Genomic DNA, 27,614 nt, shown 5'->3' on the forward strand with positions numbered 1-27,614 from the left:
CTCCGCGGCCTCTGCGCCGGGCGGTGACACACGGCAGGATTGCCGCCTGCTCGGCGTGAAGAGGAGCCGGGCACAGCCCAGGGTGTGGCTCCGGGCGCCCACGGGGATGGGGACAGTGCCAGCACCAACCCTGGCCCCTCTCCTGCCCCAGGCAGAGCCAGGGTCCCAGTGTGGACCAAGGGCTCCCCATTATTTCGGCACACGGCGCTGCACGTCTCCTGCATTACCCAGTTCCCCACCACTTCACTCCTCTAAAGCCCCAGCTCCCAGAGTCCCTGTAACAGCAGGAGAAGGGTCACCTCTACCACGAGCTTGGAAGAGCGCTTGGAAACACCACCAGGAAAAGGAAAACAGGTCCAAATCTGGCTGTGGCCAGCAATCTCCCAGTTTGGGAGGGGTGAGTTTGGGATGGTTGAACCCAGGAATGCTAATCCCAAGCCCAGCTTGGGAAGCGCAGGGAGGGTATGTCTAACACTGCAAGCTCAACTTGTGCCGGTGCTTTCACTCGGAGCACCCAGGAGCCAACAGAGAAGACCCCCAGCTCCCTGCAGCCCAGTCCACCCACTGCTGGGCCACCAAGCTCACGGCCATCAGGCCACCACCCTTCTCCTTGCTGGAGGACTATGCTGGATGCTTATCAGAACAAGAGGTGCCTGCAAAGCCAAAGCTCCTGCAGCCCAGACCAGCCTGGGGGCATGGATTTTTAGGAGGCAGAAGTGAGTAAGGTGCTGAAAGAAACAAAGAGCTGCCATGTAAAAAGCCTCAGCTGAAACGGAAGAATTGGGGCAACCTGAATTTAAGGTGGGGGAGGAAATAAGAAGAGGAAAGTAGTGGGGATGTGTCTGTCACATCTGCATGTGCCCAAAGGGACACATCTGTTGCCCAGCCTCGCTCAGCCTGGCGGAGGGGACAGAGCTGACCATTCCCCAAGTATTTGAGTGGTTCTGGGTCTGGCAACTACCAAAGAAATACTTGAGCCAGCAGCTGGGAGATGGCGAAGGGGTTCCGAGTTTGGAAGATGTGCTTTCAGGTAGCACGGACAGGAGGAAGCAATGATGTTTCCTTCCATCTTGGCGGGTAGACTATGGCCCCCACGGGACGTAAGCGTGCTGGGTGTGGATTTGGATGGTGTTAGACTCAGACCCGCTGTAGCAGGCATTACTGAGGGCGTAATCACCTGCGCAAGCAATTGCACTGCACAGACTTGCCCGCTCCTGCTGCTGTCTGCAAGCAGCATCCAGAGCAGAGTTCCCATTAGGAACCAACAAGACTGGAGTTTCCTCTTTTCCTTCCAGGCTCCTTGGGAAGGAGAGAACAGACACAAGCGAAGAGGGCTGCAGGACCAAGAATGGTGGGAATGGCTGCAGGCCAGCACCGAGCTGGGGAAGGCGAGCAGCAAGCGACCTTTGGAAATGGCTAAGCGATGGCAACCGCGGCCAAGAAGGGCAGCAGCACAGACATGCTCATGGCTCAGGAACCAGAGCCTGAGGCCAGGAGGGATGCTCTGGGGAAGATGTGAGACCAATCTACAAGATCCCAATGCTGTAGAGGCACCTGGGGACCATTCAGGTTGAAGAGGATCTGGCAGGGCTCTACTCCTAGCCCCGTCAGGAGGAGCAGGGTCAGCAATGGTTCCAGATCAGGTTGCCCAGGGCTTGAACCAGACCTCAAAAACCTCCCGGGAACCTGCGGTCTTCCCAGGTCCCCGTTTCAATGCTTGACTGTCCTCACAATCAATTTTTTGTCAATGTGGCACCTCCCCTCTATACGTGCCATGCCCTGTATACTGCATGCCCCCACCCCCACAACTACCCGACTGCGTGACCGGAGCACGGTCGCCATGTAGTGAAAACCTTCCCTGCATCTCTTAGCCATGACCTTGTCCCCTCGGACCCAGGCAAAGGTCTTGCAGCCATTACGTCCCCCAGCAAGGAAGCCGGGGGGGCTTTGGTCACCACTCCAGCAGCCACCTCTCCCACCACCCCCAGCCAGCTCCCTCTCCCCCACACCCCCTTCTTGGCCTGAGCCTTTTGCAGCTCCCTGCTCTCTCCACACCAGCGGCTGAGGTCTCAGGCCCACTTGCAGGGATCAAGGCTGCGCCAGGGGGGCCAAGGCCTCATGGTACTGCAGCACCATTGTGCTACAGTGAGGAGGGGCAGTGAGGGGGGGGCTGGAGGGCCCTTACGGTCCCAGCCCCCTCGGACCCCCCCGCCCGGCCCTGCCCTTCCCTGCCCTGTCCCGGCGCAGGCCTTCCATCCCAGCCCCGCAGCAGGGCTGGCACTCCTAAAATGGCGGCTCCCTGCCCGGCTTCAGCCCGGCCTCGTCACGTGGCCGCCGTGTCCCGTCATTGCATCAGCCGGCGGGTGGCCCTCCCCTAAGGCCGGCCGGGAGGAGGGGGCGGGGCTGATCCGGAGCGACGGCCGTGGCAGCCAATCGAGAGCTGGCGCACGGCGTTGCGCCGGGGAGGGGCGGAGCGGAGCGGAGCGGGCGCTGCGGCGGGGCCGGTGGTGCGGAGCGAGGGGCGGCGGCGGCGGCGGCCGGGGAGGTAGGGCCTGAGGGGCCTCCGCTGGGGCCTGAGGGGCCGCCGGCCTTCGGGGGTTGCCTCCACGGGCCGGCCGCCTCCTCTGGCCCGGCTGGGTCCCCCCGGGCCGAGGGGAGACGGCCCGGCAGGGCAGGGGGCCGGGCCGGGGCGGGAGGGTGGCGGTGCCGCTGGTCTCCTCAGCCAGGGCCGCGGGGGAATGCCTGTCTGCCGGCTCTCCGGCGGCTCTCCACCCGCTGTGCCCTTGCCTCTCCTTGGGCACTTCAGACCGGGTGGTGTCAGGGCAGGGGCCCTGGTGTGCCCGGGAGCCACCGCTGGCCGAGTCCTTCCCTCCTCGGGTCCTTCCCTCCTCCAGCGACTCGCTGGCTTTAGTCGTGTCAGGAATTATCGTCCCTCAGCGCCGGAGCAGGCTGCTGGGAGCTGGGCCCTCCAGGGACCTGCATTGCGCTCCATCGGCAGAGCTTTATGTACCCGTTAGGATATACAGGAGGTGCTGACTTCCAAACTGTCACCTCCAAACCATCGCCTGTCACTGGTATGCGTATGACGATGCGGTTCCTCGCAGGGAAGGTTTCCAGGCATCCCTGGAGCTGACCCTGCTTTGAGCAGGGGCGGTGGATAAGGTGATATTCAGAGGTCATTTCCAAGCTCAGCCATTCTATGATCCTGTGATTTAATCACCCTGAATGATTTTAGGCATTAGCAATCCTCCCCCTCCCCTGTGTCCCTGGCAAGGCAGACATAACCTCTTAATAAATTCAGTATCCAGGTGAACTTGGTATTTTAAAAACCCATGTTTTCAAAGAATAAGTAACTTGAGCTCAAGCTCTAGAAATCAGGGAGGTTGGGGGAGAGGAAGTTTGGGTTTGGGTCAGCACCGTTTGGGGTGGACCGATGGTTAAGCTGAGGAGTCGGTGAGAGGAGTTATCAATGTGGGGAGACCCTTTCGGGAGATGGAGGCAATGACCCTGGTGTTACTGCTTGAGCTGGCACCATGCAAGAGCCTTGTTTGTTGTTGTTTCTTCAGACTGCACCAAGGCCTTGGCGCTTTCCCTTCCGCTTGCTTTGGGCAGCTGTGAGTTGTAGCTTCAAGATGGAAGCGACGCTAACAGCTAGCCAGATCCGGCAACGGTTTATTGACTTCTTCAAGGAAAACAAGCATACTTATGTGCACTCGTCTTCTACAATCCCCCTGGATGACCCCACACTGCTCTTTGCTAATGCTGGTATGAATCAGGTAGGATTCCCACTCTGATATTGTGGTCCTTATGAACATATCCTGTAGCAGTTGAAACCTGTGAAGGTCTTTGCAGAGCTGTTTGTGTGGAAAATTATTGTTGTTTTCTCCATCTTCCTTCACAAAGAGGTGGTTGGTGTGTCTGCTGGAGTCCTCTGCGCTCTGGCAAAAGTGGCAAGAGCACTGGGAGAGGTTCCTGTGTCTGCTGGGCTGACTGTGCAGCGATGGGAGCACTGCCAGTCTTCCTTCCTTGACCCTTTGTATCACAGCTAGTCCTGGCACAAATGACTAATGGTATCTTTAAAGAGTGCTTGGGGCTGGGCTGCTCAAAGGACTCTACTGGAGATCAGCACACAGTTTTCACTGACTTTTTTCTGGTCGGCTGGGAATCTGGCTACTTCCAGTCCCTTTGGAAGTCCTGGGGTTTGGTAGGCTTCAGGAACACGTGCGTGTCTGGGAGCACTAGGTTATAGGCAGTGCTGCAGCCTCCTCGCACGCAGGAGACAGCAGGCTTCTTGTTTCTGAAAGCTGCCTTGGGTATGTCCAGGCTAGTGGTATCGTGACATAGATAACACTGTTGCTTGCAACATTTGGAGACAGGCTTTTAGTGCCTTTCTTGATTGCCCTTTTTTTCTTTCCTCTCAGTTCAAACCCATCTTCCTCAATACTATCGACCCCTCGCACCCACTCGCTAAACTGAACAGAGCTACCAACACTCAGAAGTGCATCCGAGCAGGGGGCAAGCACAATGACCTGGACGACGTCGGGAAAGATGTCTACCACCACACCTTCTTCGAGATGTTGGGGTCCTGGTCCTTTGGGGATTATTTCAAGGTAAAATAGGCTAGGTGCAGCTCTGAATCTCATGCACAAAGTTACCCGTCTCTATGAACTCAGCAGAGCAATTGCCAAGAGGAAGGAGAATGTCGTGGCACAAAGTGGTTCCTAAGGTGTGTGTGGCTCCTTTGGAATAAATGAGCTTGGAAGCTGCCCGGACCCTGCAGAATGTTTTGAGATTAATTACTTAAGGTTTACAAAGCTGATTATATTAACTCTGCCAATTTGGAGTCTTCAGGCAGAGGTTTTAGTGGCTGTCCTGGAGCTGTGGGGAGTTGCATGTGCTGTGCAACTACGATGGACCTCAAACAGGAGTGATTATAAAATTACAACATCCTTTCCGAAGCGTCTTGCTAGTGTAGGGTTCATATTCACAAAGGTGATGTTAAGAATACAGATAACAGCAGAATTCAAAGGCCTTTTTGGGGCATGCTAGGAGTTAACTTGGCTGTGTCTGGAAAGCCATATCAGATGTTTCTTGTGCCCTATTCACAGCATATAGTGGTTTACCTATTTCTTATGCCAAAAGTCTTTTGGCTGTTTCTTTGTAGAGAGCTGCTGATACTTACACTAGCCGGTACTCTGCATGTGCAGGTGCTGCACATTGAAGAGAAACTCTGTTTGCATTCGCTTGCTGACCTCATCTTCCCTTTTGCAGGAACTTGCTTGTAAACTGGCACTGGACCTTCTCACCAAGGAGTTCGGCATCCCTGCTGAAAGACTCTATGTCACTTACTTTGGTGGCAATGAGGCTGCAGGACTGCAACCAGACCTGGAGTGCAAGCAGATATGGTTGAATTTGGGGTAAGGCCTTTAAGTGAGGAAGGTGCATGTTTTGATGAGCAATAGTCATTCAGAGAAGGATAGCAAAGCACATGTAACAGGAGGTTTTAACAAAACTGAAGTGTCACAAATAATGTTTGCAGGGTGGCGGAGCTGCAAAGCCAAAGGGAAGTGCTGGTATTAGATAGAAGAAACTGAGAGCTTTCATTTCAAAATCTCTTGTGTAAGCTTAAGAACATAAGAAGTGCCCTGCCGGGTCGGATCGATGGTGTGTCCAGCCCAGGGTGCTGCCTCTGACAGCAGTTGAGAAGATGCTGTTCAGAGAAAGCAGACATTCCTGATTGTGGCCTGCACTCTGCTTTCCTCCTCCCATCCCAGCATCCACAGTTACTGGGTTAGTTCGTAGAGGGTGATCCATCTGTTCCCCTTAGCCTGTGTTTGGGGCCCTGCTCCTTCAGAGTACGTCTGATTCTGTTTTGAACTGCTTGGACTTTTCTAAATCTCAGTCGTAGTCTCCCACCCAGCCTTGTCCTCTCCAAATTGAAGAGTCCTACTCTTTTCTGTACTCTCTTTGTAAGGCAGATGTTCCACCCCAAGGTAGTTTTAGTTGCCCTCCTCTATACATTTGCTTCTTCTACCTCACCCTCCCTGAGTTGAGGAAGCAAGAACCGCACACAACACTCAAGCTGTGGGTGGGCCAAAGCTTGATGTAGCAGTGAAACGATGCCTTTGGTCTCGTGGCTGTAGTCCCCTCTGAACCCTGCCACTGACCCCGTGTCACTCCTCTACGCTGTGGGGCCAAACCTGCCTCGCGTGCATTAAAGTCGGAGATCCGCCTGTCTTCTTGCTGGTGGCTTTGCTGAGGTGTTATGTAGGCCTCTGCCTCCATCTGGGGCCAGTGCTGGGTGCTGACGCTCGCCTGATCCTCCTCAGCAGGGAACCTGGGTGGCAGGATCTTAGATTGGTCTGGGTCAGGACCCTGACGATTCCTCTGCTCATCCAGGGAATCAGTGAGCTGAGATTTCTCTGGTATAGCCCTTGGTTGGGGGAATTCTTGCCTTTCTGTAAGTCTCTGTTGTTCAAGAAGAGTTTCTTGTTCCAGGCTGGCTGAGGGCAGGATTCTGCCTGGCAATATGAAGGATAACTTCTGGGAAATGGGAGACACAGGCCCCTGTGGCCCTTGCAGTGAGATCCACTATGACCGAATCGGGGACAGAGATGCTTCGCACCTGGTCAATCAGGATGACCCCAACGTCCTGGAGATCTGGAACCTGGTGTTCATACAGTTCAATAGGTGAGCCAGACCTGCTGCCCTCCCCAGGCTGCTCCGGCTCGGCGTGGGAGGTTGCTCGGACTCCGTACTCTCTTAATTACCCCTGGCTTGCTCGCCATTCCCTCTTGCCCAGGAGCTGTGCGCTTTGTGATGCTCTGTCCCCTGACCCACCTGTACAGAAGAGGTTGGTCTCACTGGCTTTGGGGACAGACTGGAAGTATTTTCTCAGTTCATCTGCCAGGAGTTCAGTAGGGAATAAGTGCCATCCTGCTCTGGGTCCAAGTTGTCATTGAGGGTCTTGTTAACTATATTTCATCAAAGTTGTCCTTTGTGTGGCTTGTGTATGGGCCCGTGTCATAAACCTGATGGAGGAAAATCTCTTGGAGATGAGGAGAGAGATGGGGTTTCCTCTGCAGAGCGTAACATCTGTAACAGCTCATCTTTCTTTTTGTGGCTGGGCAGGGAAGCTGATGGGACACTGAAACCTCTTCCTAAGAAAAGTATTGATACTGGGATGGGCCTGGAGAGGCTGGTCTCTGTGCTGCAGAACAAGATGTCCAACTATGACACCGACCTTTTCCTTCCTTACTTTGAAGCCATCCAAAAGGTACAAACTGGGGAGTCTGGGTCTGGGCCTGACCCAGCTGCAGCCATTCCCTGAATCCCAGGGGAGATGCGTGGGGCTGGTCGGACAGGGCAGTTATGTCTGCAGGCCTCTGCTTTCCCAGCTGCTGCGAGCCCCACGGGTTTGTACTTTGCTGAGGGTAGGAATGCAGGCTGGCACAGTAACTGCTGCCATGGGGCATGTTTCCAGGGGAAAACATGGGACAATGAGCGGTGCAGCTTTCCCAGGTGTTTCCTGTGAACTGCCGTGATGGCACACTCCTTGCTTCTCTCCGAGTGGGAGATGCTCTGCTGTCCCGTGGGCCGAGGGCCATCTTTTTGCCATGTGGTGGAGAGCATGTGGTGCTGCTGACCCAGAATCAGGGTTTGTCTTTCAGTCTCCCACCTGGAACATGCTGATCTGTAGAAAATCTGCCATAAACCATGACAGTCACTTGCAGAACCAGTGTGCTGTTGCTGCATCTTACTGGGTGGGGGCCATGTTGCCAGTGCTGGGAACTCTGTGTGCAAGTCCAAGCCTTTTTTTGCTCCATGGAAGGGGCAGAGCTTCCTGGCTGCAGATCGTGTTGGAAAAAAATGCAGGGAAAAGAGCCCAGGCTCCTGCTGCCTCTGAAAGGGATGAGGTGCGGAGCTCCAGAGTTGGAATTAGAGGGCTGCCTTTCTTCGATGTTAAAACCACTGGCTGGACACAGCCCCTGTGTCCTTGTCTGCCTTCCTGCAGTGTGCTGGGAGCCTGGCTGTAGGGACTGTGCCCATGGTGACAGGCTTACACCACGTGCAAGCACTGCTTTGTCATAGTGCTGTCTTTCTCTTGGGTATGGATAAAACACCCCAAAAGAGGGAAGCTGGGACCCTCTCCCATATGACAGAATTTGAAGTTTCTTGGCTGGGCAGGTTATGCCAGGCCGGAGTCTGTGGCTGCGGGCAGTGGGATGGGGCTGGCTTCTGAGACGCTTCCCTGTTGTTCTGCCGTGTTGCTGCTCCCTGCTGTCTGTAATTGTCCCCTTTGCCCACCGCCTTCTCCTCTCTGCGCAGGGCACGGGCGCCAGGCCGTACATGGGGCAGGTTGGTGCTGAGGACGCCGACGGTATAGACATGGCCTACCGCGTGCTGGCTGACCACGCACGGACCATCACGCTGGCCCTTTCTGATGGGGGCAGGCCTGACAACACTGGCAGAGGGTAAGAAGGGAGCTGCCGCAGTGCTCCCATTCTGTTCAGCACGTCTTCCCTGAGGGGTCTGGGATCTCATGTGTCTCTGGGATGTCTTTGGATTCATCATTGAAGCAGCGGATAGCAGTGTTTGCTCAGTATATTTGACACTTGAATCCCTGTAGCAAGGTCTGCCCGATAGGCCAAGACACACAGGTCTGAGGGTTCTTGTGAGTACCAGTCCTGCTGTGTCAGCCCCCAGAAATCATCACTGTGGGCAGACAGCCACAAAACCCTGCTTGGTGCAGTGCTGCTGTCAAAAAAAAAAAAAAACCAATAAAGTTTGGGGCGGGGGGCTGTGCTGTGGGTGCCACTGGACTCACAGGACTGACTCGTAAGCAGACAGTGAGTCTGGGTCACGGAGCTGGGGCCTGGCACCTCACCTCTGGCTTGCTGCTGGTGTGAGCAGCTACCTGAGAGGAAATGTGGGGAGAGAACCCTGGTCCTGGGAGGGGGTGCTGGCAGGTGGATGCTGGTGGGTCCCCTGAGAACGGCTCAGATGTGTAACGTTTGCATGAGGGGCTCTGCTATTCCCTAGGTATGTGCTGAGGCGGATTCTCCGACGGGCTGTGCGCTACTCCCATGAGAAGCTCCATGCCCCCAAGGGTTTCTTTGCTACTCTGGTTGATGTGGTGGTGCAGTCACTGGTAAGTTCTTCCCCAGCTCCACTGTAGCTGCTGAAGACTTCCTCTGCTGCCGTGTGCAGATCTCCATGCTGAAGGACTAATCCTCTTGGGTCTGCAGGGAGATGCCTTTCCTGAGCTGAAGAAGGACCCAGATATGGTGAAGGACATAATCAATGAAGAAGAGGATCAGTTCCTGAAAACACTCAGCAGAGGACGTCGCATCCTGGACAGGAAGATCCAGAGCCTGGGAGACAGTAAAACCATCCCTGGTAAGGCTGTGACTTCTGTCTGGATGCACCAAAAGGCATTTATCATCTGGGACTGAGATGGGGCTCAGCTGGGCTGGGAACTGAGAGATGGTGGAAGGTGTGAGGGACAGAGTTGGAGTCAAAAGACTGTTGCTGAGAGCTGGGCCACCCCTCTCTCCTCTGGCTTGCGTTCCCTTGCTCAGGTTTCTAAGCTGCCCGGACACAACACGATAGTGTGATCCCCGTGCTGTCAGTGAGGAGCCTTTTTGATGGTCACGTTCAGCAGACCTGTTCCCTGACCTGCCATAGCTCTGAGCCAGTTGGGTGGGACAGAGCCAGCTGGAGAGCGGGGAAAGGAGCCGTGTCTCACGGTACAGGACTGCTCTGCTTTTTCTCTGAAGGTGATACTGCCTGGCTGCTGTATGACACCTATGGTTTTCCTGCGGATCTCACTGGGCTGATTGCAGAGGAGAAGGGCCTTGTTGTGGACATGGAGGGCTTTGAAGAAGAGCGGAAAAATGCACAGGTAGGTAACAGCTCCAGGGGGAGCTGGTCTGAGTGAGCAGGGAGAATTCCTTTCCTTGTAGTTTGAGTCATGAGTCTGGTCCTTTCTTACTGGGTCTGCTCACACCCCTTGTGCCCCGGTGGAAGGACCAGGGCACGGCACCGCAGTTGTTGTGGGACATATCTTTTCTGAGCAGCTGGGGCTGGTTCTGTTTGCTAACACTGTGACGCCCGGGGTCTCAAGCTCAGCCTTCAGACAGTTGGTGGAGTGCTGGGAGCACCTCCCCACTGTCCTGTTCTGGATAGGGAAGTTTGGGACTTCCCTGCCCGGGAGCAGTGTCCAGGCAGACCTGCAGCTTGGGTGCCTCTCCCAACAGTTTGCTGCAGCAGCAGGGAGCGGCATCGACCAGCTGGCTGGGTACTTGCCTTGCTCTTGCTGGGCTCAGGCCTGCTTTGTCTGAATGCTGGTAGCGCTGGAACAGCCTGCTCTGAAGTCAGAAAAGTCGGGAGCGCTCCAACTGCTGGCACACAGCTTCCCAGAGCAAACTGAATGAAGGAGCTCTCAGGGATGTGAGTGAGGTGTGCAACTAGGCTGGTGTGCACGGGCCAGTGCTGAGGTGGGTTTTCTCAAACTTTGGTGCTTGTCGTTGGCAGCTCAAATCCCAAGGGAAGGGTGCCGGCGGGGAGGACCTCCTCATGCTGGACATCTATGCCATCGAAGAGCTAAGGGCCCGAGGGCTGGAGGTGACTGATGACTCGCCAAAATACAGCTATGCTTCAGATCAGAGTGGTGCCTATGGTATGAAAAAAACCTTCTCGGCATCATCCTCTGCTGCCAAACCCTTCCTGGCATGTACCCTCAACAAGATCCCCTCTGGGCTCACCTTTCCTGGGACATGGAGGTGGGAGTGGAAACATGCGCAGGTGAATAGCCTGCCTGTAACAAATCGAGCAGGGAAAGAGAAGGGCAGACTGTTCAAGGGCTGCTGTACTCTTTAGGTCCGTTGTTGCCAACTTAAGGGAATTCCTGTTCCCTGCAGCTTTGTGTCTGCACACTCCTATGTTTGTGTTTCCTACTTGCTCCTTTGCCAGTGCCGCAGGAGACTGCAGTTTCTGTTTGGTCTGTTAGAGGGTCCTCGGCCCACTTGCTCTGGCTCTTGCTGCTAATTCTTCAATTTGTTGGAGTTTCAGGAGGTCCCAGGCTTGTAGCAGCACACATGGTTGACTTTTACCGCATAAGTGTGAAAGGAGCTGACAATCCCTGCTCTCCCTTGGAGAGCACTGAATGAAATTCCCTCTTGTCCAACTAACGATTGCCCTAGTTCTTTCTCCTTACCCCCTGCAAATGTGGCTGCCATGAGCTCCTGCAATAGCTGGGAGGTGTTGCTATGAAGTTCTGCTCCCGTGTGGTGTCTGCAAAGTTTTCCTGTTTTACTGACACTGCCTGTCATCCTGGTGACAGATTTTGGGAGCCTCGTGGCCACAGTGAAAGCCATCCGCAGGGAGAAGAAGTTTGTGGAGGAGGTATCCACTGGCCAGGAGTGTGGGATAGTGCTGGACCGGACCTGCTTCTACGCCGAGCAGGGTGGGCAGATCTATGATGAGGGCTACATGGTCAAGGACGATGACGGCAGGGAGGATGTGAGTGGGCCTGAGAGCCTTTCGCTAGACTCGGTCTGACCTGGGGTCTGGGCAGGTGTGTGCAGAGAGGAAGGGGCCAAGCAAGCTCCAGCAATTTCCTGTCCGTGGCAGGTGTCAGGCATGGCACAGGTTTCCTTCTCGGGAGTGCAGCATGGCACAGATGTGCTGGAGTTTTGTTCCCCTTGCTTCTTGGGGAACTGAACTCTGTGCTGCAGCGTCAGGCTGTCGCCAGAACGTGGGTGCCTGCGGTGGTGGTGCTGGGATTGCTGTGCGGAAGGACAGAGCTTTTGAGCCGTGATGGGGAGCTGAAGTGGGGAGCTCTTTCAGCCCTGCTGTGCCCCATAAGCATGCTCCACCTTCATTCTCTTCTCTGCTTTGTGGCTCTGTGTGCTGTGCCTGGGGACACTCGGCTTTCTCCTGTCACACACACCAGTCTGGCTTCTCAGCTGAGACCTTTCCAGTTGCAGCTCAGACCTGTGGCTGGACTGTCTGTCTCCCCTTGGCTCTTGCCCTGCTCACCAGGTGCGTTTCCCCCTTTGTACAGAAAACAGAATTCACGGTGAAGAACGTGCAGGTCCGAGGAGGTTACGTGCTTCACGTAGGAACTCTATATGGAAGCTTGAAAGTAGGAGATCAGGTCCACCTGTTTATTGACGAGGTGAGTTCAGACATGGTATAACAGATGGCCTCATCTCTTTTCCCTGGATTTTGTCTCCTTTGTTGCCATTGGTGCCACTTGGGTGGCCTGGAGTTTGGGGCCTGCTTTCCCTGTGGCACACGATGGAGGCAAGCAGTGCGACCCTTCCAGTCTGGCTGACGCAAGGTCTCTGCTGCCTGGCACCTGGCTTTCTCTTACCACGAGGCAGATAACGCCCCGCTGGCTCAGAGCCAGGCTCGCTGGGTTTTGCTGACCAGCAGCAGAAACACGTTTTGGGTCACGGCTGGGAGGTGGAGCCGATATGGTGCTCCACTGCGTTGTGGATGACAGTGGAGAGCCTGGGCTGTCTGCCCCGCTCCGGACGTTGCTCCAGTGGGCTCAGCCTTGCTGAGTGAGTGCTGGGTTGAGCCTCGTCTGCAAAATGCATTTCCCTTCCCTATAGAGGCCATACCTATGGAGCAGGAGGGAAAGCTCCCATCTTGCAGTGCTTTTCCCTGCTGAGTGTCTGTGACCTGCTCTGTCCTTGGCCTCTCTCCAGACAGGCCTAACAAGGGGACTGCCAGGGAAAAGCCATGTACAAATTTGGTGGGGAACAAGCTGAGGCTCCAAGGCAGCAAGCATGATAAGTTGTTTCTGGTCTCCTGAGCTAGTTTAGGTTTCTGCTGGAGCAGCATGTTAACCTCCACTTCTGCTGCTGGAGGTGGTCTTGGCTCCGCAGTGCGGGACCCCATCTAACAGCGGCTTCCTCCATCAGACCAGGCGGAGGCCAGTCATGAGCAACCACACGGCCACCCACATCCTCAACTTCGCCCTGCGCTCAGTGTTGGGGGAAGCTGACCAGAGAGGGTCGCTGGTCGCGCCGGACAGGCTGCGGTTCGACTTCACAGCCAAGGGAGCCTTATCGACCCAGGAAATCAAGAAGGTCGAAGGGATCGCCAACCAGATGATTGAGGAGGCAAAGGTGGGTGCGGCTGATGGGTTGGATATACTCGGGGGGGGGGAAAAATACCTTGAGTCAAGTTTTTGGATGATCTGGGGTGCTGGATATTTGGCCCAGCAGGAGTCTTCTGAGCTGCTGATGCAGCACTGTGCATCACCTCAGAGGATTTTGAGGGGGAAAACTCCATGTAGACTGTTCTGTTCATTGGTACCGAGCCCTCTCTAGGGTTGAAGCGGTTCCCTGCCTGCTCTAGTGTCACATTAGCTACAAGAGCAAAGAAGTTTGGCAGAGCAGGCCTGGTTGGATTTACAGTGTAAACCCAGACCCTCCAGTGATGTTCTCAACGGTGAGAGAGTTCCTCTGTCTGGTGCCAGCCCTGTGTCAGAACAGACCCTGGAGGACCCTGTGCTCTGCTCAGGAGTCTGTGGTTAGAAAGCATTCGAATGCACAGGAGCACGGTAGGTCTGAGCAGGCAATGGTATCAGGAATTTTGAAGATGGGGCATCTGTCAATGACTTGAGGATCCCTGCAGCTCAACAAACCCCAGCACAGGGGAGGGGTGTAACTTCCCTTTTAGGACGTTTCAGAATAAGTCTGGATTCCCTGGGAACGCAGGCCCTCAGTCACAGCTGACAGGACCGGCTCTTACCTGCATCCCTTTCCTGTCCTGCAGACTGTGTATGCCAAGGACTGCCCTCTCGCAGCAGCCAAAGCTATCCAAGGACTGCGGGCAGTTTTTGACGAGACCTACCCCGATCCTGTCCGTGTGGTCTCGATTGGCATCCCCGTGGAGGAGCTGCTGGCTGACCCCTCTGGCCCCGCAGGCTCCATCGCTTCTATTGAGTTCTGCGGAGGGACGTGAGTATCTGGAGAGGCCGTGGAAGGCGGCGGGGTGGCTGAAAGGGAGTCCCTGGGGAGCCCGAGCTCCTGAGGGCTGTTGTGAGTGCTGTGGGCGTATGCTGGGCACAGCCAGGGCAGAGCTGGAGGTGGTGATGATGATGTGCCTTTGCATTCCCAGTCCTGAGTCAAGCCGCGTTTCAAATCAGCCTTTGCAGGCAGGGAAATTGCCTGTGTGCTCTACCTGCCCACACGCATATTCTTTGGCAGTGCTGGGAACGTAGCCCTTGCCACCCTTTCCTCGCTCATTTGCTTTTAACGGCTAGGTTGGGTTTTCTGCCTGTCCCCACGCTTGCTGTATCTCCGTGGCAGGGTGGTTTTCTTGTTTCCATGCTGATTCCTGCTGAGATGAGAAGTGCACTTCTAACTCTTTCTTGTTGTGGGTCTTTCTGGGTTCTTTCCAAAGGCACTTGCAGAACTCCAGCCATGCTGGCCCCTTTGTGATTGTTTCAGAAGAAGCAATTGCTAAAGGCATCCGGAGGATAGTTGCAGTCACCGGGGCCGAAGCTCGGAAGGTAAGGGGAGGCAGGAGAGATCCTCTGTGAAATCCCACATACTAACCCTGTGCCAAGGTTCCTTTCGTTCAAATTTGCACAGTATCTCTGTTGGGATACTCAGCACCAGGGAGAATTGGCGTGAGTGTCTGAGGGACTTGTGGAGAAGGATGCTGCTGTTAGCGAAGGCTGTGCTACCGTCAGAGGAGAGAGCTGGGAGGGAAGGGGAGAAAGTCTCAGCTGTAGCTGTTGTATTAGTGTGGCAGAAAGGCCTGGGGGGGTCCGTGAGGTGGCTGCAGGCTTAGCTCAGTTCCTTTGCAGAATGGACTGCAGATCTAGAGCCCGCAGCAGCTGGCAAGATTGGCAGAAGAGTTGTGCAGTCTGAGAACCCAGTCCTCTGCTGCAGGAGGCAGGTGGCTTTGGTCCTGGGCTTCCTAGAGTGGGAGAAGGAGCTTGGTGAGGAGATGGTTTTCTCTTTTTGGAGGATCTCGGCATTCCTTCTGGCAAAGAAGAGTCTGGGGGCCTGTCTGCCAACATCACGCCCTGGTTCTGGTCAAGTGCTGCCTGCTTTGGCTCTGCTCCTTCCCAAGGAGTTACTGAACTCCATCCTGGGGCTACAGTATTCTTCACCCCTTCTCATGGTGGTGGCCAAGAGCCCAGCCTGCTAAATCTCCTGCATGACTTAACTCGGATTTTATTCTGCTAGGCCCTCAGGAAAGTCGACAGCCTCAGGAAACTGTTGTCAGCCCTGGAGGCCAAGGTGAAGGTCCAGACCGCTCCCAACAAGGATGTGCAGAAGGAGATCACGGATCTCAGTGAGGTGAGGATGGTAGCAGTGCTCTGCCTTCCCAAAGTGAGTGGGACCCTGATTGCCAGCACTGGGGGGGTGTTAATGAGGCGCAAGTTCAGCTTTCTGCTCCTGTCTGAACAGCGGTCCCAGCCCTGTGTCCTGTGGGTGCTGCAGCCAGCACCTCATGCCTGAGTTGTCGGGCCCTTGGGAGAGGAGGGGAGGTTCATGAGTGTGGTGCAGCATCCCCTGCCTCTGCCATGGTCGCCGATACCTCTAACCCTCTCCACCCACTCCTGTTTTGCAGACACTGGCCACTGCTGTTATCCCACAGTGGCAGAAAGATGAACTGAGAGAGGCTGTTAAAGCGCTGAAGAAAGTTATGGATGACCTGGACCGAGCAAGCAAAGCTGACATCCAGAAACGAGTGAGCTCTGGGCGGGAGTAAAGGACAGTGTGGGAGGGCTGCGGGGGGCTCCCTTGGGAGCTCCACTTGTGTCCAATGTGGAAGGGAGCTGAGCTGTGGGGATGCCCCTCGCTCTGTTCAGCCTTCCAGCCTCTCCTGCGCCCTCCCAGGGCATGGCTGCCTCCACGCCTGTTCCCTGGGCTGAAGCGCCTGCAGCACGTCTCGGAAGTTGGGGTGCTCCTGCCCTAACGGTGCCCCTGGGTGCACGGTATGGGTGGTGCGTGGTTCTTCCTCCTAGATGTGTGTGCTCTAGCATCTAACCGCTGTTGTCCTCAGGTGCTGGAGAAGACCAAGCAAGTCATTGAGAGTCACCCTAACCAGCCGTTGGTCATCATGGAAATGGAAAATGGAGCCTCAGCAAAGGTATGGGGAGGCCTGGTCTCCTCGACAACCTTCCTGGTGCCTGAGGAGCAGTTGGGTGGTCTCTGTTCACTTGAGGAGGTGGTGCCGTGTTGCAGAGCTGTCTCTCTTGCCTCCTGAGCAGCGGCTAGTGAAGAGGGGGAGGACCACTGGGATACTCTCTGCGTCCCACCTCGTGGACTAACACATGGGTTTGCCGGGTTGGGGGGGTCTTGACCATTTGCTGAGCTTCCAGACCTGGGGGTGGATAGGGACCCCAGTAGAAATCACATTGTGTCCCAGGTAAGACCCATCCCGGAGCAGTCACAACACGGAAATGCAGGCTTAAGGAACGCTGGACAGCAGCTCTGCCAAGCCACGGAGGTCGTGATGCTTGTGGCTGTTGCAGATCAGCTCTGGTAACGGTGTCCTGGGCTGCGTGTGTGGACAGGGCCAGGCCAGAGAGCTGCTCCCCAGCTCCTGAGCACTGTCTGCTGCAGCAAGGTTCAATTTTTTCTCTGGCCAGGGCTGAAACTGCTCCTTCCCTCCTCCACGCACAAGTTAAGTTCCTTTCTGAGCGATTTCTGTTGTGAATAAAAGCTCCCTTGTGTGCGCTGTGCCGCAGTGCTGAGCCCAGCAAGTGCCAGGCAGCGGGGGCTGATCGTGCCCTGACGTACACTCAAGTTTTAATGCCCTATTTAAATTTCCGCTCCATGAGTCTTGGAGCTGATCCTGCTTGCAGACGCCTGCTCCCTCTCTGTGGCCGTCCCCATCTCCACAATGCCAGCGCTCCTGCTCACCGCGGGTGCCAACGCAGCGTTCTCCCTGGCAGAAGGGTGTATCCCGGGGGATGGCGGTGCCGGCAGCCCGGGGAGCTGCGTATTCCCTATCCAGCTAGAGCAGCACGGCTTTGCTCGCTGGAGGGCCTGCTCCCAGAGCTCTGTGCTGCTTTGTACTGTCTATGCGAGCAAAGGATGACGATCTCCTTGGGAATAACGGGATGTGTGACAGTCTTCCCGGTTTCTCCAGCGTGCCTGCTGTGTCTGATAACCCTTGCAGCTTCTTCACGCTGCAGTTGAGTCCTCCTGACTCGCTGCAGAACAGCGGCTCCCCCGTGCTGGGAGCTCACGTTGCAGAGCAGAACGTTTTCCCCTCCAGCCCATACACTCGGGCAAAGGTTCACTTGCTTTGGGGCTGCACGGCCACTCATTCTGCCAGTTCCCAGATAACTGAAGGTGGGGAAAAATAAAAGCAGCTCCTCACTCCTGCCTCCTTGTAGCTGTGAGGGGATGCAGCCAGGGCTTGTGTCCCCTGCAAGGCTTCTGCATAGCCGGGGATGTGAAGATCGCTGGTGTTTGGGAGAAGGAGCACTGCAGGGTGGTTTAATGCAAGTCCAGATGTCCGAGGTCTCTCTTGGGGGCTGGAGCAGGGCTGGTTGCGAGCAGGGGGAAGGTGTACTGCAACGACTTTGTCCTCCTACAGGCCCTGAACGAATCTCTGAAGCTCTTCAAGACTTACTCCCCCCAGACCGCCACCATGCTCTTCACTGTAGATAACGAAGCTGGCAGAATCACCTGCCTGTGCCAAGTACCCCAGGTAACGCCCAGACTCTGCCTCTGCCTTTCTCTGAGCCTCAGTGCAGGGTCTGCAGCCTGCAGGCAGGAACTATCTAACACTACACAGCCAGAACTCGTTTGGGCTGGCAAGGGCCGTGACCCTTGTGCCTTGGGTTGTCATCAGGCTGCAGAGGGGTGGAAGAGACGTGCTCTGCAAACGGGGAAGGGGGAAGAGCCAGGACTTAATGCGGTTGTAGGCGTGGGGGCAGGTAGGCTGCCCCTGGGCTGCTGGCCCAGCTCTTCTCCAGGAGATGCACTTGGAAGAGCTTTGTCCTGTTGTACCATGCCCGTGGACCCTCCTCCCTCACTGCCGGCTGGGTTGAGGTCGAGCTGCCTCTTTTTCTGTTTCTTTTCCTACCCAGGAGACCGCAAAGAAGGGCCTGAAGGCCAGCCAGTGGGTGCAGGAGGTGTCTGGCTTGATGGACGGCAAAGGCGGTGGGAAGGACGTCTCTGCGCAGGCTACGGGCAAGAACGTGGGCTGCTTGCAGGAGGCCCTGAAACTGGCCACGGACTTTGCCAGGCTCCGGCTGGGGGAGCTGAAGAACTGACGGGGTGGGGGGGGGTCACCGGCACCCCTCTCCCCTCCCGCCCGTCCCCTGCCTGCTGCTGAGCCGCCACCCCCGCCGTTCCTATGAATAAAGGCCGCCTGCCCTGCGCGCTGCCGCCTCGCCTCTGCTTACGGGGGCGGGCCGGGCCGGGCTCCTCCTCCTCCTGCCTGTCCCTGCCTGCTCCTGCCTGTTTTCTCCGCCGAGCATGCCGCTGGATCACCGCCGCCTGCGGGGCCCGGAGGAGTCGCAGCCGCCGGCGGTGTGGGCAGCGGCCGGGGGGGGTGAGGAGGAGGAGGAGGAGGAGGAGGATGCGGCGCCGCGGGACCCCTGCGCCCTGCGGCCGCTCTTCGCCCGGGCCGGGCTGCTGAGCCAGGCGGAGGGCTCGGCCTACGTGGAGCTGGGCGGCGGCACCAAGGTGCTCTGCGCCGCGTGGGGCCCGCGGGAGGCGGCCGAGCCCGGCGCGGCGGTGGCGGCGGGAGGGGGGCGGCTGCTCTGCGAGTTCCGCCGGGCCCCCTTCGCCGGGCGCGGGGCGCGGTGGCGGCCGGGCTCGGCGGCGGAGCGGGAGGCCGAGCGGGAAGCGGCGGCGGCCTTGCGGGAAGCGCTGGAACCGGCGGTGCGGCTGGCCCGGTACCCGCGGGCTCGCCTGGCCGTCAGCGCCTTGCTGCTGCAGGACGGCGGCTCCGCGCTGGCCGCCGCCATCAGCGCCGCTGCCCTGGCCCTGGCCGATGCCGGGGTGGAGATGTACGATCTGGCGGTGGGCTGCGCCCTGTGCCGGGCCCCCGGCCCCGCCGCCCCTTGGATGCTGCAGCCCGGGGAGCCCGAGGAGCGCCGTGCCGTCGCCCGGCTCACCGTGGCTCTTCTGCCCGCCCTTAACCAGGTGTCGGCGGTGCTGGGCGGCGGGCAGGGCAGCCCTCCCGACGCCTGGGCGCAGGCGCTGCGCCTCGGCCTCGACGGCTGCCACCGCCTCTACCCCGTGCTGCGGCAGAGCCTGCTGCGGGCCGCCCGACGCCGCAATGCCGCCGCTGCCACCACTGCCTGAGCGCCGGTGATGCCCGGGTGTCCCTGTCTGGGGATGGAGTCATCTCCCAGAGCGCATCCAAGCTGTCCTCGGTGCTGCCGGAGACCCCCGGAGCCTGCCTGATCACGCTGCCGCAGGCACCCCGGAGCCTGCCCAAGCCAGCCCTTGCGCTGCCGGGGACCCCCCGGAGCTGCCCGCACAGCTGGAGGCCCAAGAAACCTGCCTGAAGACGCTGTAGCCTGCCTCTCCCCCACCGCCGGAGAGCCCCCAAAGCAGCCCCCACACTGCCCGAGCACCCCAGCGCCTGCCTGAGGAGCCCCCGTGCCGCGGGAGACCCCTCCCAAGTGGCCCTGCGGGAACCACACGCTGCCAGAGCCCCCCAAGAACAGCCTCCATACTGCCTCAGCTGCCAGAGCCTGCCTGCGCCAGCCCCACGCTGCCGGACCCTGCCTGAGACCTCCCTCCAAGGAGCTGCCCGCACTGTGGGACCCCACACCCCACCCCGGGGTGGCCCTGGCACCAGGGCCAAGACCCTCGCACCGAGCTGCCCGCCACGCCCATCCACGCAGGCAGGGTCCAGGCAGCACCGGGCAGGAACCACAGCGTGGCGCAGACTGCACATCCCTTGGACTTCCTGCCCAAGCAGCGCTTCAGGGTGGCAGAATTGTGTTTTGTTGAGGTTTTTTTTATAATAAATCAGGTTTTTCTGGTGAGTCTTCTGCCTGCGTGGCTCTGCTGGGGCCTGTGCCAGCTGCGGGCAGAGGTGGAAGGATGCACTTGCGGTGGCTGGCTGCCAGGCATCGGGGTCACCCCCCTCTGCTCCCACTGTCCTTCCTGGAGGGGTGCGGAGGGAGCCGGGCGCTGCCTTGGGGTCCGGTTATTCCTGGGGATGGAGAGGAGCTGGTCCTGTCTGCTCAGCTGCACCGTGCCGGGCTGGTAGGGAATATTCTGGGTAAAGGCGGTGATTAATGTTTCCATTGAGAAACGGGGGAGAGCTGCGCTCCTCCTGCCTCTGGGTTGAGTTGCGGGGAAGGCAGCATCCTAGAAAGCCCCCAGAGCCTAGGGCTATGTCAGGCAGCACACAAAACTGGGTGCAAAAATTACACGTGCGCTTCAGACGGTTAAAAACTGCATCGGAGTCGAATAACCAGAGAAAAGAAATACAAATTATTTTTCTTTCCAACACAATACACTCTTTTACCAGAGCAAATTAGAAATACAGAACAACTTCCTACCAGCGAGAGAAGGACAACCTAGAAACGAGGGACACCGAACCGAGACGCAACGCTGGGGAGCGCGGGGAGGGGGGACCGTGACTTCCTCGGGCGCAGGCGAGGAGCCCTGGCAAAGCCGCTCACGGGAGCCCTGCTGACTGCAAACGTGATCCGGGGCTGAGAACAGCCCGCGGTAAACCAGTAAGGAAAACCCATTTGTGAGCAGGGGTGGACTGGGAGCAATTGGGTTTGCATCATCCTGCTGCTGGCCCTGCAAGCCGGTGGCGGAGCTGGGTTCAGCACCACCCCTCCATCCCAAAATCCCACGAAAGCCCCTTGGAGCTCTCTCAGGGTGGTCCCTCCTTCCCGTGGCATCACGGTGGGATGCTGAGCAGCTCCGAAAGCTTTCCTGGGCTGTCCCCACGGCTGCTGAACCAATTCCCGGGGCGGGGGGATCTGAAGCATGGAGGCAGCGGGTGGGCTTGCAGGGCAGGGGAGGTTGGGATGCGACCTGTGCCGTAGGAGCTGGGAGCCCCGGGGTGCTTTCTCTGCGCCCCACAGCACCCTATGGGTGGGGGGATGCTGGCACGCAAGGCAGCCGGGATTTGGGATGCTCCTTTGGGATATGGTCCTTTTTATTTTTGCTCCTCCCCTCCCTCCCCCGGCCACGTCTGCTTATCCCTAGGTCTAAAAACAGGAGGAAAAAGAAAACAAGCGCACTCGAACACAAAGACTTCTCTCGCCGCGGCTGGCCGGCGTCTCGCAGGGGTGGGACGTGGGGCTGCCGGCGCCGGCGGCAGGGGATGGCCGTGCCGAGAGCGGGCACCTGGCGTCGTGCGTGGCACTAGCTGGAAGCCTCAAAAGAAATACGAACACAAGACGGGAAGGGTTGGCCACGCGGGGAGGCCACGGCATCCCAGTCCGTCTACTGGCTCCCCTCGGGGTCCGACATGTGGTTTTTCACCTGCAAGGAGAAACGCGCAGGGCGGCCGTCCTCTGGTGTGCCTGGGCAGCAGGATCAAACCCAGCGCCCTGCCTGGCACGGGGCCCCCCCGGGGTCCCGCACCCAGCTGGGGGATGCGGGTGCAGGAGCAGCAGCTTTGATAAAAGGTATTTCTACTCCGAGGGGTTTTTTTTTTTTTTGCAGCCTGTTGCTGCAGTAATGCACACCCAGGGGGTTGCTGCTGGGTGCTGGGGGCTGTCCCGGAGGCTCGGGGGACCCTGATGGAGCATCTCCTCTGCTCCGGGCATCCCCCACCAGGACCAACGCGGGCAGCAAGCGGGGATGAATTTTAGGAAAGCAGAGAGCCCGGCGCAGGATCTGGCCCTCCTCTTACCGTCTCCTCCGTGTCTGTGCTCTCCTCGGCGCTGTCGATGTTGCGCAGGTTGCTGTGCCCGTCAGCTCCCGTCCCCTCCTTCCCCCGCGGCTCCCGTGACCCCTCTCCCGCTGGGGACGGTGACTCTGCCCCCGTCTCTACCCTCTTCTTCTCGCTCTCCTTGGATCCTGCAAGGACAGAGACAGCAGAAATTTGGGGTACAGGGCAAACATCAGCCCTGTCCTCGCAGGGTCCCCTCGTGCCAAAGGGCCGGACTCTGCCCTGCCAGCCCGGGGAAGGGGGAGGACGCAGGGAATTTGCCCAGCTCGAGATGCCCAGCTCCCTCCTGGCCACGCAGGGAGGGATCCCTTACACCCAGCTCGGGGTCCAGCGTGCCCGCAGGCTGCCCGGCATGGACACACGGGTGTCGGAGGGTCTACGCCCGTCCCCTCACCCGCGAGACGCTCTCTCCGCTGGTCCATGCGGTCCAGGCTCTCCAGCAGACTGTCCACCTGCGCCTTGATCTGGCTCAGCTCCCCCTTGATGGAGTGCAGCTCTTCAGCCCGCACTGCGGGGAGAGGAGCCCGTTAAGATCCCACCCTGCCCTACAGCCTGCCCCGAGCCGGGGGAACACGCCATCCCGGGGAGCCGGAGCATCCTCCTCTCCGGAGCATCCTCAGGGAACGGGGACGGGTCCAGGGGACAGCCACCAGCCCAGCGCAGTCCAGGCTGTGTCTGCTGGAGCTGGGTCAGCACCGAGCGGGACCTTCGGGCACCGGCACTGCTCTAACGCACCGAGACGCGAGGGCTGAGCCTCCTCTTCCTCCCAGCCCCATCGCGCTTACACTTTGTCCGTCCCGCCGTGGAGCTGGTGCTGCTCCTCGCCCCGGGCTGGGGGCTGAGGCTGCTTTTGCCTCCCGCTCCCACGTGAGTTCGTCTGGTCTTGACCGGGATGCGGTTAATGAGGGGGGGGATCTTCTGGTACTCGTACACCCTGCAAGGGCACAAAAGCACGGCGGCGTGAGCGCGGCCCCGGAGGCGCAGGAGCAGCCCCTGCCAGCCAGGAGAGCGTCTCTCGTGGTGAAGGACCCCCAAGCTGGGCATTGCCCAGCCCACGCGCTGCCCCTGCCCCATGAACCCCATCCCCAAGGCCCCCAGATCGGGGAAGCTGCGGCAACCGAGCCTCTCCCGGCGGCGAGGGGACGGATGCCTGGGGACACGCTGCTTTTTGCCTTCGGCAGAGGCGCGACCGCACGCCAAACCCCCGTGTGCTCAGCCCACCCCGCTCCCGGGATGCCGCGCTCACCGGTACGGGAAGTCGTCCCTGTAGAGATCGTAGTCCAGGTCGCAGTTACTGCTGCAGGAGGGAGGGAGAGGAGGACAAGTCACCGGCTCTGCGGGGCCACGGACGCCGTGGAGCAGCCACAGCTGGGCGCAGCAGGGCACCCACCTGGCACCCATCCCCAGGGAGCAGGAGACATCCCGGAGGGTGCCGGGGCTGCAGCACATCCCGGGGAGGTGGCTGCGCCCTGGCAGGGGTTTGCCCTGGTGCCAAGCGAGGGGGATGGAGAGAGCCCCCCGGGGTGGCAGCAGCAGGCTCTGCTCTCAGGGAGCCGCATTTAGAGAACCCTGATGTTAAATTTCATGGTCCTGGCTCCGCGCGCACGCTGCCGGCTCGCTCGCCTCCAAATTAAGAAGCGATCTGTCAACTGATCGCCTCCAATGCGGGCAGCCGACGTGCCGGTAATAAATCATGCGCCGTGGACCAGAAGCAGCGGGGAGGAGGAGGAGGAGGAGGAGGAGGAAAGATGCTGAAGCTCATTTTGCTGCTTCAGCTCTTGCGGAGTCAGGGAGCGTAGGATTAAGCCTAACCCGAGGAGAGACAAAGCCGCGCTCAGAGCATCGCTGGGAGCGGACAGCCTTCCCCAGCCACGCCGCCGGGAATGGGGGGACCAGGACGAGGTCCCCCAGGGCTCCACATTTTGCTGCAGATGAGCCTGTTGCCGCGGGACCGATGCTGGAGCTCGGGGGGAGCTGAAGGTCTGCTGGGGGGGCTAATGGGCAACCTGGGCTGTTAGCCCCCGCCCCAGGCTTGCCCAGCCCAGGAGGCAGCTCGGAGCCCGTCACAGGGCAAAGGCACCCCCAGCCCTGCTGCCACCCTGCCTTTGGGTGGGATTAGTCAAGAATAATCCGCACGGGGTGCAGCCCACAAGCGCCAGCCCTCCTGGGAAGGGCGAGCCGGCAGCCCCGGGGTGCCAGGACCCGCCTGCTCCTGTTCTTTGCACCGGGGGATATTTTGGGAGCTTTCGGTCCAGCCTCGCTGCCCTCCCAAGTTTCCATCGCTGTGATGGGGACGGTGAGTCCTTCGCATCCCCACCTCCCGCCAGTCACCCGGGGAAGAAGGTCACAACCTGCCCGGGGGAAGAGGGGAACGGGCAGCCGGAGAGGAGTCCCAGCCCACGCACGGGGCACAGGGAAGGTGTGTGGTGGTGCATTCATACCCCCGCTTTCTTCCCGGAGCCCATGCCGAAAGGGACGGGGATGCCACAGGCCACCCCCCGCCGTGGGACCACCAGTGGCTCCGTGAGACACCCGGTCTTGGGGTCCAGCGCCCAGCCAGGGACACAGCAAGGGTTTTCCCGGCTCAGCTTTTTGCTCAGAGCATCCCCCGGGAAGAGCAAAAGCGGCGGCTGCCACGCTCCAGCGGCCCGAGGGGACCGGCGGTCCCTGCCCTGCCAGCGCTGCATCCCTCCGGTGCCATGGCAACGGGCAGAGCAATTAGTTCAATCAGGGCGTTCGCAAAAAGCTCTCTAACGAGACAGATGGAGCCCGGCTCCGGTCCCCTCCTCACCACGTGCCTGCAGAGCTGGGGAGCCGAAAGCGTGCAGGGATGGGGGGGACCTGCTCTTCTGCTACCATGGGTGCCACCATCACCTACTGCCATCGTCAGGACCATCCCACCCCCGTGTGCCCCTGCAGGGGTGTCGGTCCCCCGAGGACCAGCGTTTAAAGGCCACAACTGCAACCAACACCGACATCTCTGACAGGCGTGGAGACCACGGGGCTCTGCTCTTCTCCCGGCGCCTTCAGATGGGAAGGGGGATCCCTCCACCCCACCGGCAACACGCACCGGGTGGGACCCGGCGAGGACTCCAGCCGCCACCGGTGCAGCCAGGCGATGCTCCGAGAGCCCCATCGGGATGGGGCAGGGACATCGCGCGGACCCACGTCCACCACCGCGGGCAGGCGGCTGGAATAGTCGCAGGAGCGAGCGATGGAGAGCAGGGGGAGGAAGAGGAGCCAGGCGTGGGCCAGTCCCCAGCCCGAACTGGTCCCCCCCGGCGCAGCCCCCGCCCCCCGCGCCGGCACTCACTGGTACAGGCTGCTGCCGTGCTGCCGCTTCTGGCCCAGCCTGGCCCGGCTCGGCTTGGGTTCCCTGGCCATGTCCAGATCTGAGGGGACAGAGAGGAGGGGGATGAGCGCTGGGAAGAAAAGGGGATGCCAACACGCTACCCCACACGGATGCGTCTCCAGCACCGGCTTCCCGGGGGCTCCCGGCCACGCTCCTCTCCTGGCTGGAGGAATCCCACTCCAGAGCATCCACGGGACGAGCCGAGGCCGGCAGCTCTCTCTAGATTTAAGCTTTTGGAGAAGGACAGGAGCAGCCCAGGGTTGTGCTGGGACACGGAGCTGCTCCGCCAGCAGCCTCTTCCCACGGGTGCCCCACGCACAGCGCTGCCCCGTCCCCACGAGCCCGTGCCCGTCTGAGGACAGGCAGGCTCCAATTAAGGTGGCAGAAAGCATCTCTGATGATGAGGGTAATTAATCCCCAGAGACGTTTCCCACCATCGTGGCGAATCCGCCTTTGCTGTCGCTCCTGCCGGGCAGCTTGGCCATTTTTTGGAGAGCCCCAGGCCAAGTGGGATGCCAGCGAGTGCCGCCCACCACGGACGGGTGCCGGGGATGGGGGAAGCCCCGCACCCAGCCGCTTCGTGCTCCCCAAGGCTGCCAAGATGCGCGCGATGCCCAGATGCGGGGCAGAGATGCCTCCGAGGCGCGGCTTGGCGATGCCGCGTTACACCTCCCTGGTGATGCTCTTCACCCCTTCTTTAGGATTTCACAGCCAATGTCCATATAAAGACCGGCTTGAATCTATTTTCTCAGTATATGTTTACAAGCCACGTTTAAAAGCTTTAGTAACATCTCCATATATTTAATTTTGTAATTTGGGGAGCCCCAAAACCTCTCTGGGCCCCGGAGTAGGAGCCGGTGGGTGAGATGTTGAGGTCTCCCTCTTGCACGTTCCCCCTTGGCCATGGTAAGGCCCACGGGTGACACTGTGGATGCCACTGCAAGCCTGAGCTGAAGCTTCCCGAGTCCTCTGGGAACACGCCAGCTCATCGGGGAGGTCTCGACCTCCCCAGGATCACGGACACCGGCCACGGGTCCCCTCCTGCCCCGCATCTGCCGGAGCAAGGTCCCTCCATCCCTGCGGAGGAGAGGGCTTCTGAGCGAGATGCGAGCAGAAGGAACCTGGCCGTTGTTTGCTTTCCAGGCTGTCACCTTGCGTGAGGCAGACTGCGGGCTGGCTCTGATCTGGGGGTGAGCGCCACTCCCCCTGCGCGCCGGGTAACGCTGGCACCCATTTTCTGGGGGTGCAGCCAAGCACCCCTGGGGACGGCCGAGCTCGGGGCCGGAGCCCACCGTTGCCATCCCTCTCTCCAGCCCATCACGCCCGTCTGGCAGAGCCACCCGCTCCCCTCCCTGCCAGCGGGACGCAGACCTCAGCGCCCCGCCAGGGACCCCAGCCATGGCCAGGCACCCTGTCACAGGCCACCTGCAGCGAGGGGACTGTCCTGCTGGGGCAGGGGACCCGGGCCAGCAGGGCTCCATCACCCCGGGGCCATCGGCCCTGAGCCTGGGCTGCCTTCCCTGTAATGGCAGTGGGGGCATCCCAGTACTGGGAGAACACCCTTGTCCTTGGGGGAGGTAATGGTATTGGGGGGTAATGGTATGGGGGGCATCCCAATACTGGGAAGACATCCCTGTCCTGGGGGTGTAATGGTATGGGGGGCATCCCAGTACTGGGAGAACATCCTTGTCCTGGGGGGGGTAATGATATGGGAGGGCAATGGTGTAGGGGCATCCCAGTACCAGGAGGACATCCCTGTCCTGGGGGCAATGGTGTGGGGGCATCCCAGTACTGGGAGGACGTACCTGACCTGGGGGTAATGGTGTGGGGGGCATCCCAGTACCGGGGGGACATCCCAGGCCTGGGGAGGGACCGGTGGGGGTGGGGGGCAGCCCGGCAGCGGGAGGCGGCCCTGCCCGGGGTGGGAGGCCACGGAGCGGGGGCCGTACGGGCGGCAGACGGCTGGCTGCCGGGGGAGCCCTGCCCCGGGCGGGGCTGCCGGTGCCGGGCGAGCATCCCGGTGCCGGAGCATCTCCCGGGAGGGGGGGGCGGTGTGGGAAGAGGGCCGATCCCGGAGGGGAGCCGGGGGGGGGGTGCAGAGGGCCGGGCCTGGGTCGGTACTCACATCTCCAGCCCGCGTCCCCGCTGCCGAAGAGCGTCATCCCCCCGCAGCCCCGGCGGCCCCGGCAGCCCCGGCCCCGCAGCCCCCGCAGCCCCGCCGCTCCGGCCCGAGCGCGCCGCCACCGGGCCCTACCACCGCCGGCCGGGGAGGGGGGGACCGCGGGCCGCACCACTGCCGCACGGCGCGGGGGGGGGAGCCGCCACGCCCCGCCACGCCCGCGCCACGCCCGCGCCACGCCCCCCTCCCCCGGGCGCAGCCCTGCTC

General features: G+C 59.7%; 3 protein-coding genes across 3 annotated transcripts; 2 read left to right on the forward strand and 1 right to left on the reverse strand.

Annotated features, from left to right (window-relative positions):
- Nucleotides 1-2,475: 2,475 nt before the first annotated feature.
- Nucleotides 2,476-18,376, forward strand: AARS1 (alanyl-tRNA synthetase 1). Its single transcript, XM_075160892.1, has 21 exons — nt 2,476-2,545; nt 3,567-3,776; nt 4,422-4,610; nt 5,272-5,417; nt 6,499-6,690; nt 7,132-7,276; nt 8,329-8,474; nt 9,043-9,151; nt 9,249-9,399; nt 9,780-9,904; nt 10,537-10,681; nt 11,345-11,523; nt 12,068-12,181; nt 12,936-13,142; nt 13,795-13,979; nt 14,425-14,533; nt 15,219-15,332; nt 15,607-15,726; nt 16,042-16,128; nt 17,587-17,700; nt 18,083-18,376. Exons 2-21 carry the CDS (start codon nt 3,633-3,635, stop codon nt 18,266-18,268), a joined length of 2,907 nt encoding a protein of 968 aa, XP_075016993.1. The 5' UTR covers nt 2,476-2,545; nt 3,567-3,632; the 3' UTR covers nt 18,269-18,376.
- Nucleotides 18,377-18,463: 87 nt separating this feature from the next.
- EXOSC6 (exosome component 6) lies at nt 18,464-19,999 on the forward strand. Its single transcript, XM_075160895.1, has one exon. The coding sequence runs from the start codon at nt 18,474-18,476 to the stop codon at nt 19,305-19,307; it is 834 nt and encodes a 277-aa protein (XP_075016996.1). The 5' UTR covers nt 18,464-18,473; the 3' UTR covers nt 19,308-19,999.
- Nucleotides 20,000-20,430: 431 nt separating this feature from the next.
- On the reverse strand, nt 20,431-27,431 carry LOC142087108 (RNA-binding Raly-like protein). Its single transcript, XM_075160896.1, has 7 exons — nt 27,354-27,431; nt 25,190-25,268; nt 23,123-23,173; nt 22,662-22,810; nt 22,271-22,384; nt 21,838-22,004; nt 20,431-21,464 (listed from the first exon to the last, which is right to left on the reverse strand). The coding sequence occupies exons 1-7, from the start codon at nt 27,388-27,390 to the stop codon at nt 21,426-21,428; spliced, it is 636 nt and encodes a 211-aa protein (XP_075016997.1). The 5' UTR covers nt 27,391-27,431; the 3' UTR covers nt 20,431-21,425.
- Between the last annotated feature and the right edge of the window lie 183 nt (nt 27,432-27,614).

Source organism: Calonectris borealis, chromosome 12 (genome assembly GCF_964195595.1).
Source record: "Calonectris borealis chromosome 12, bCalBor7.hap1.2, whole genome shotgun sequence".
NCBI classification, from domain to species: domain Eukaryota; kingdom Metazoa; phylum Chordata; class Aves; order Procellariiformes; family Procellariidae; genus Calonectris; species Calonectris borealis.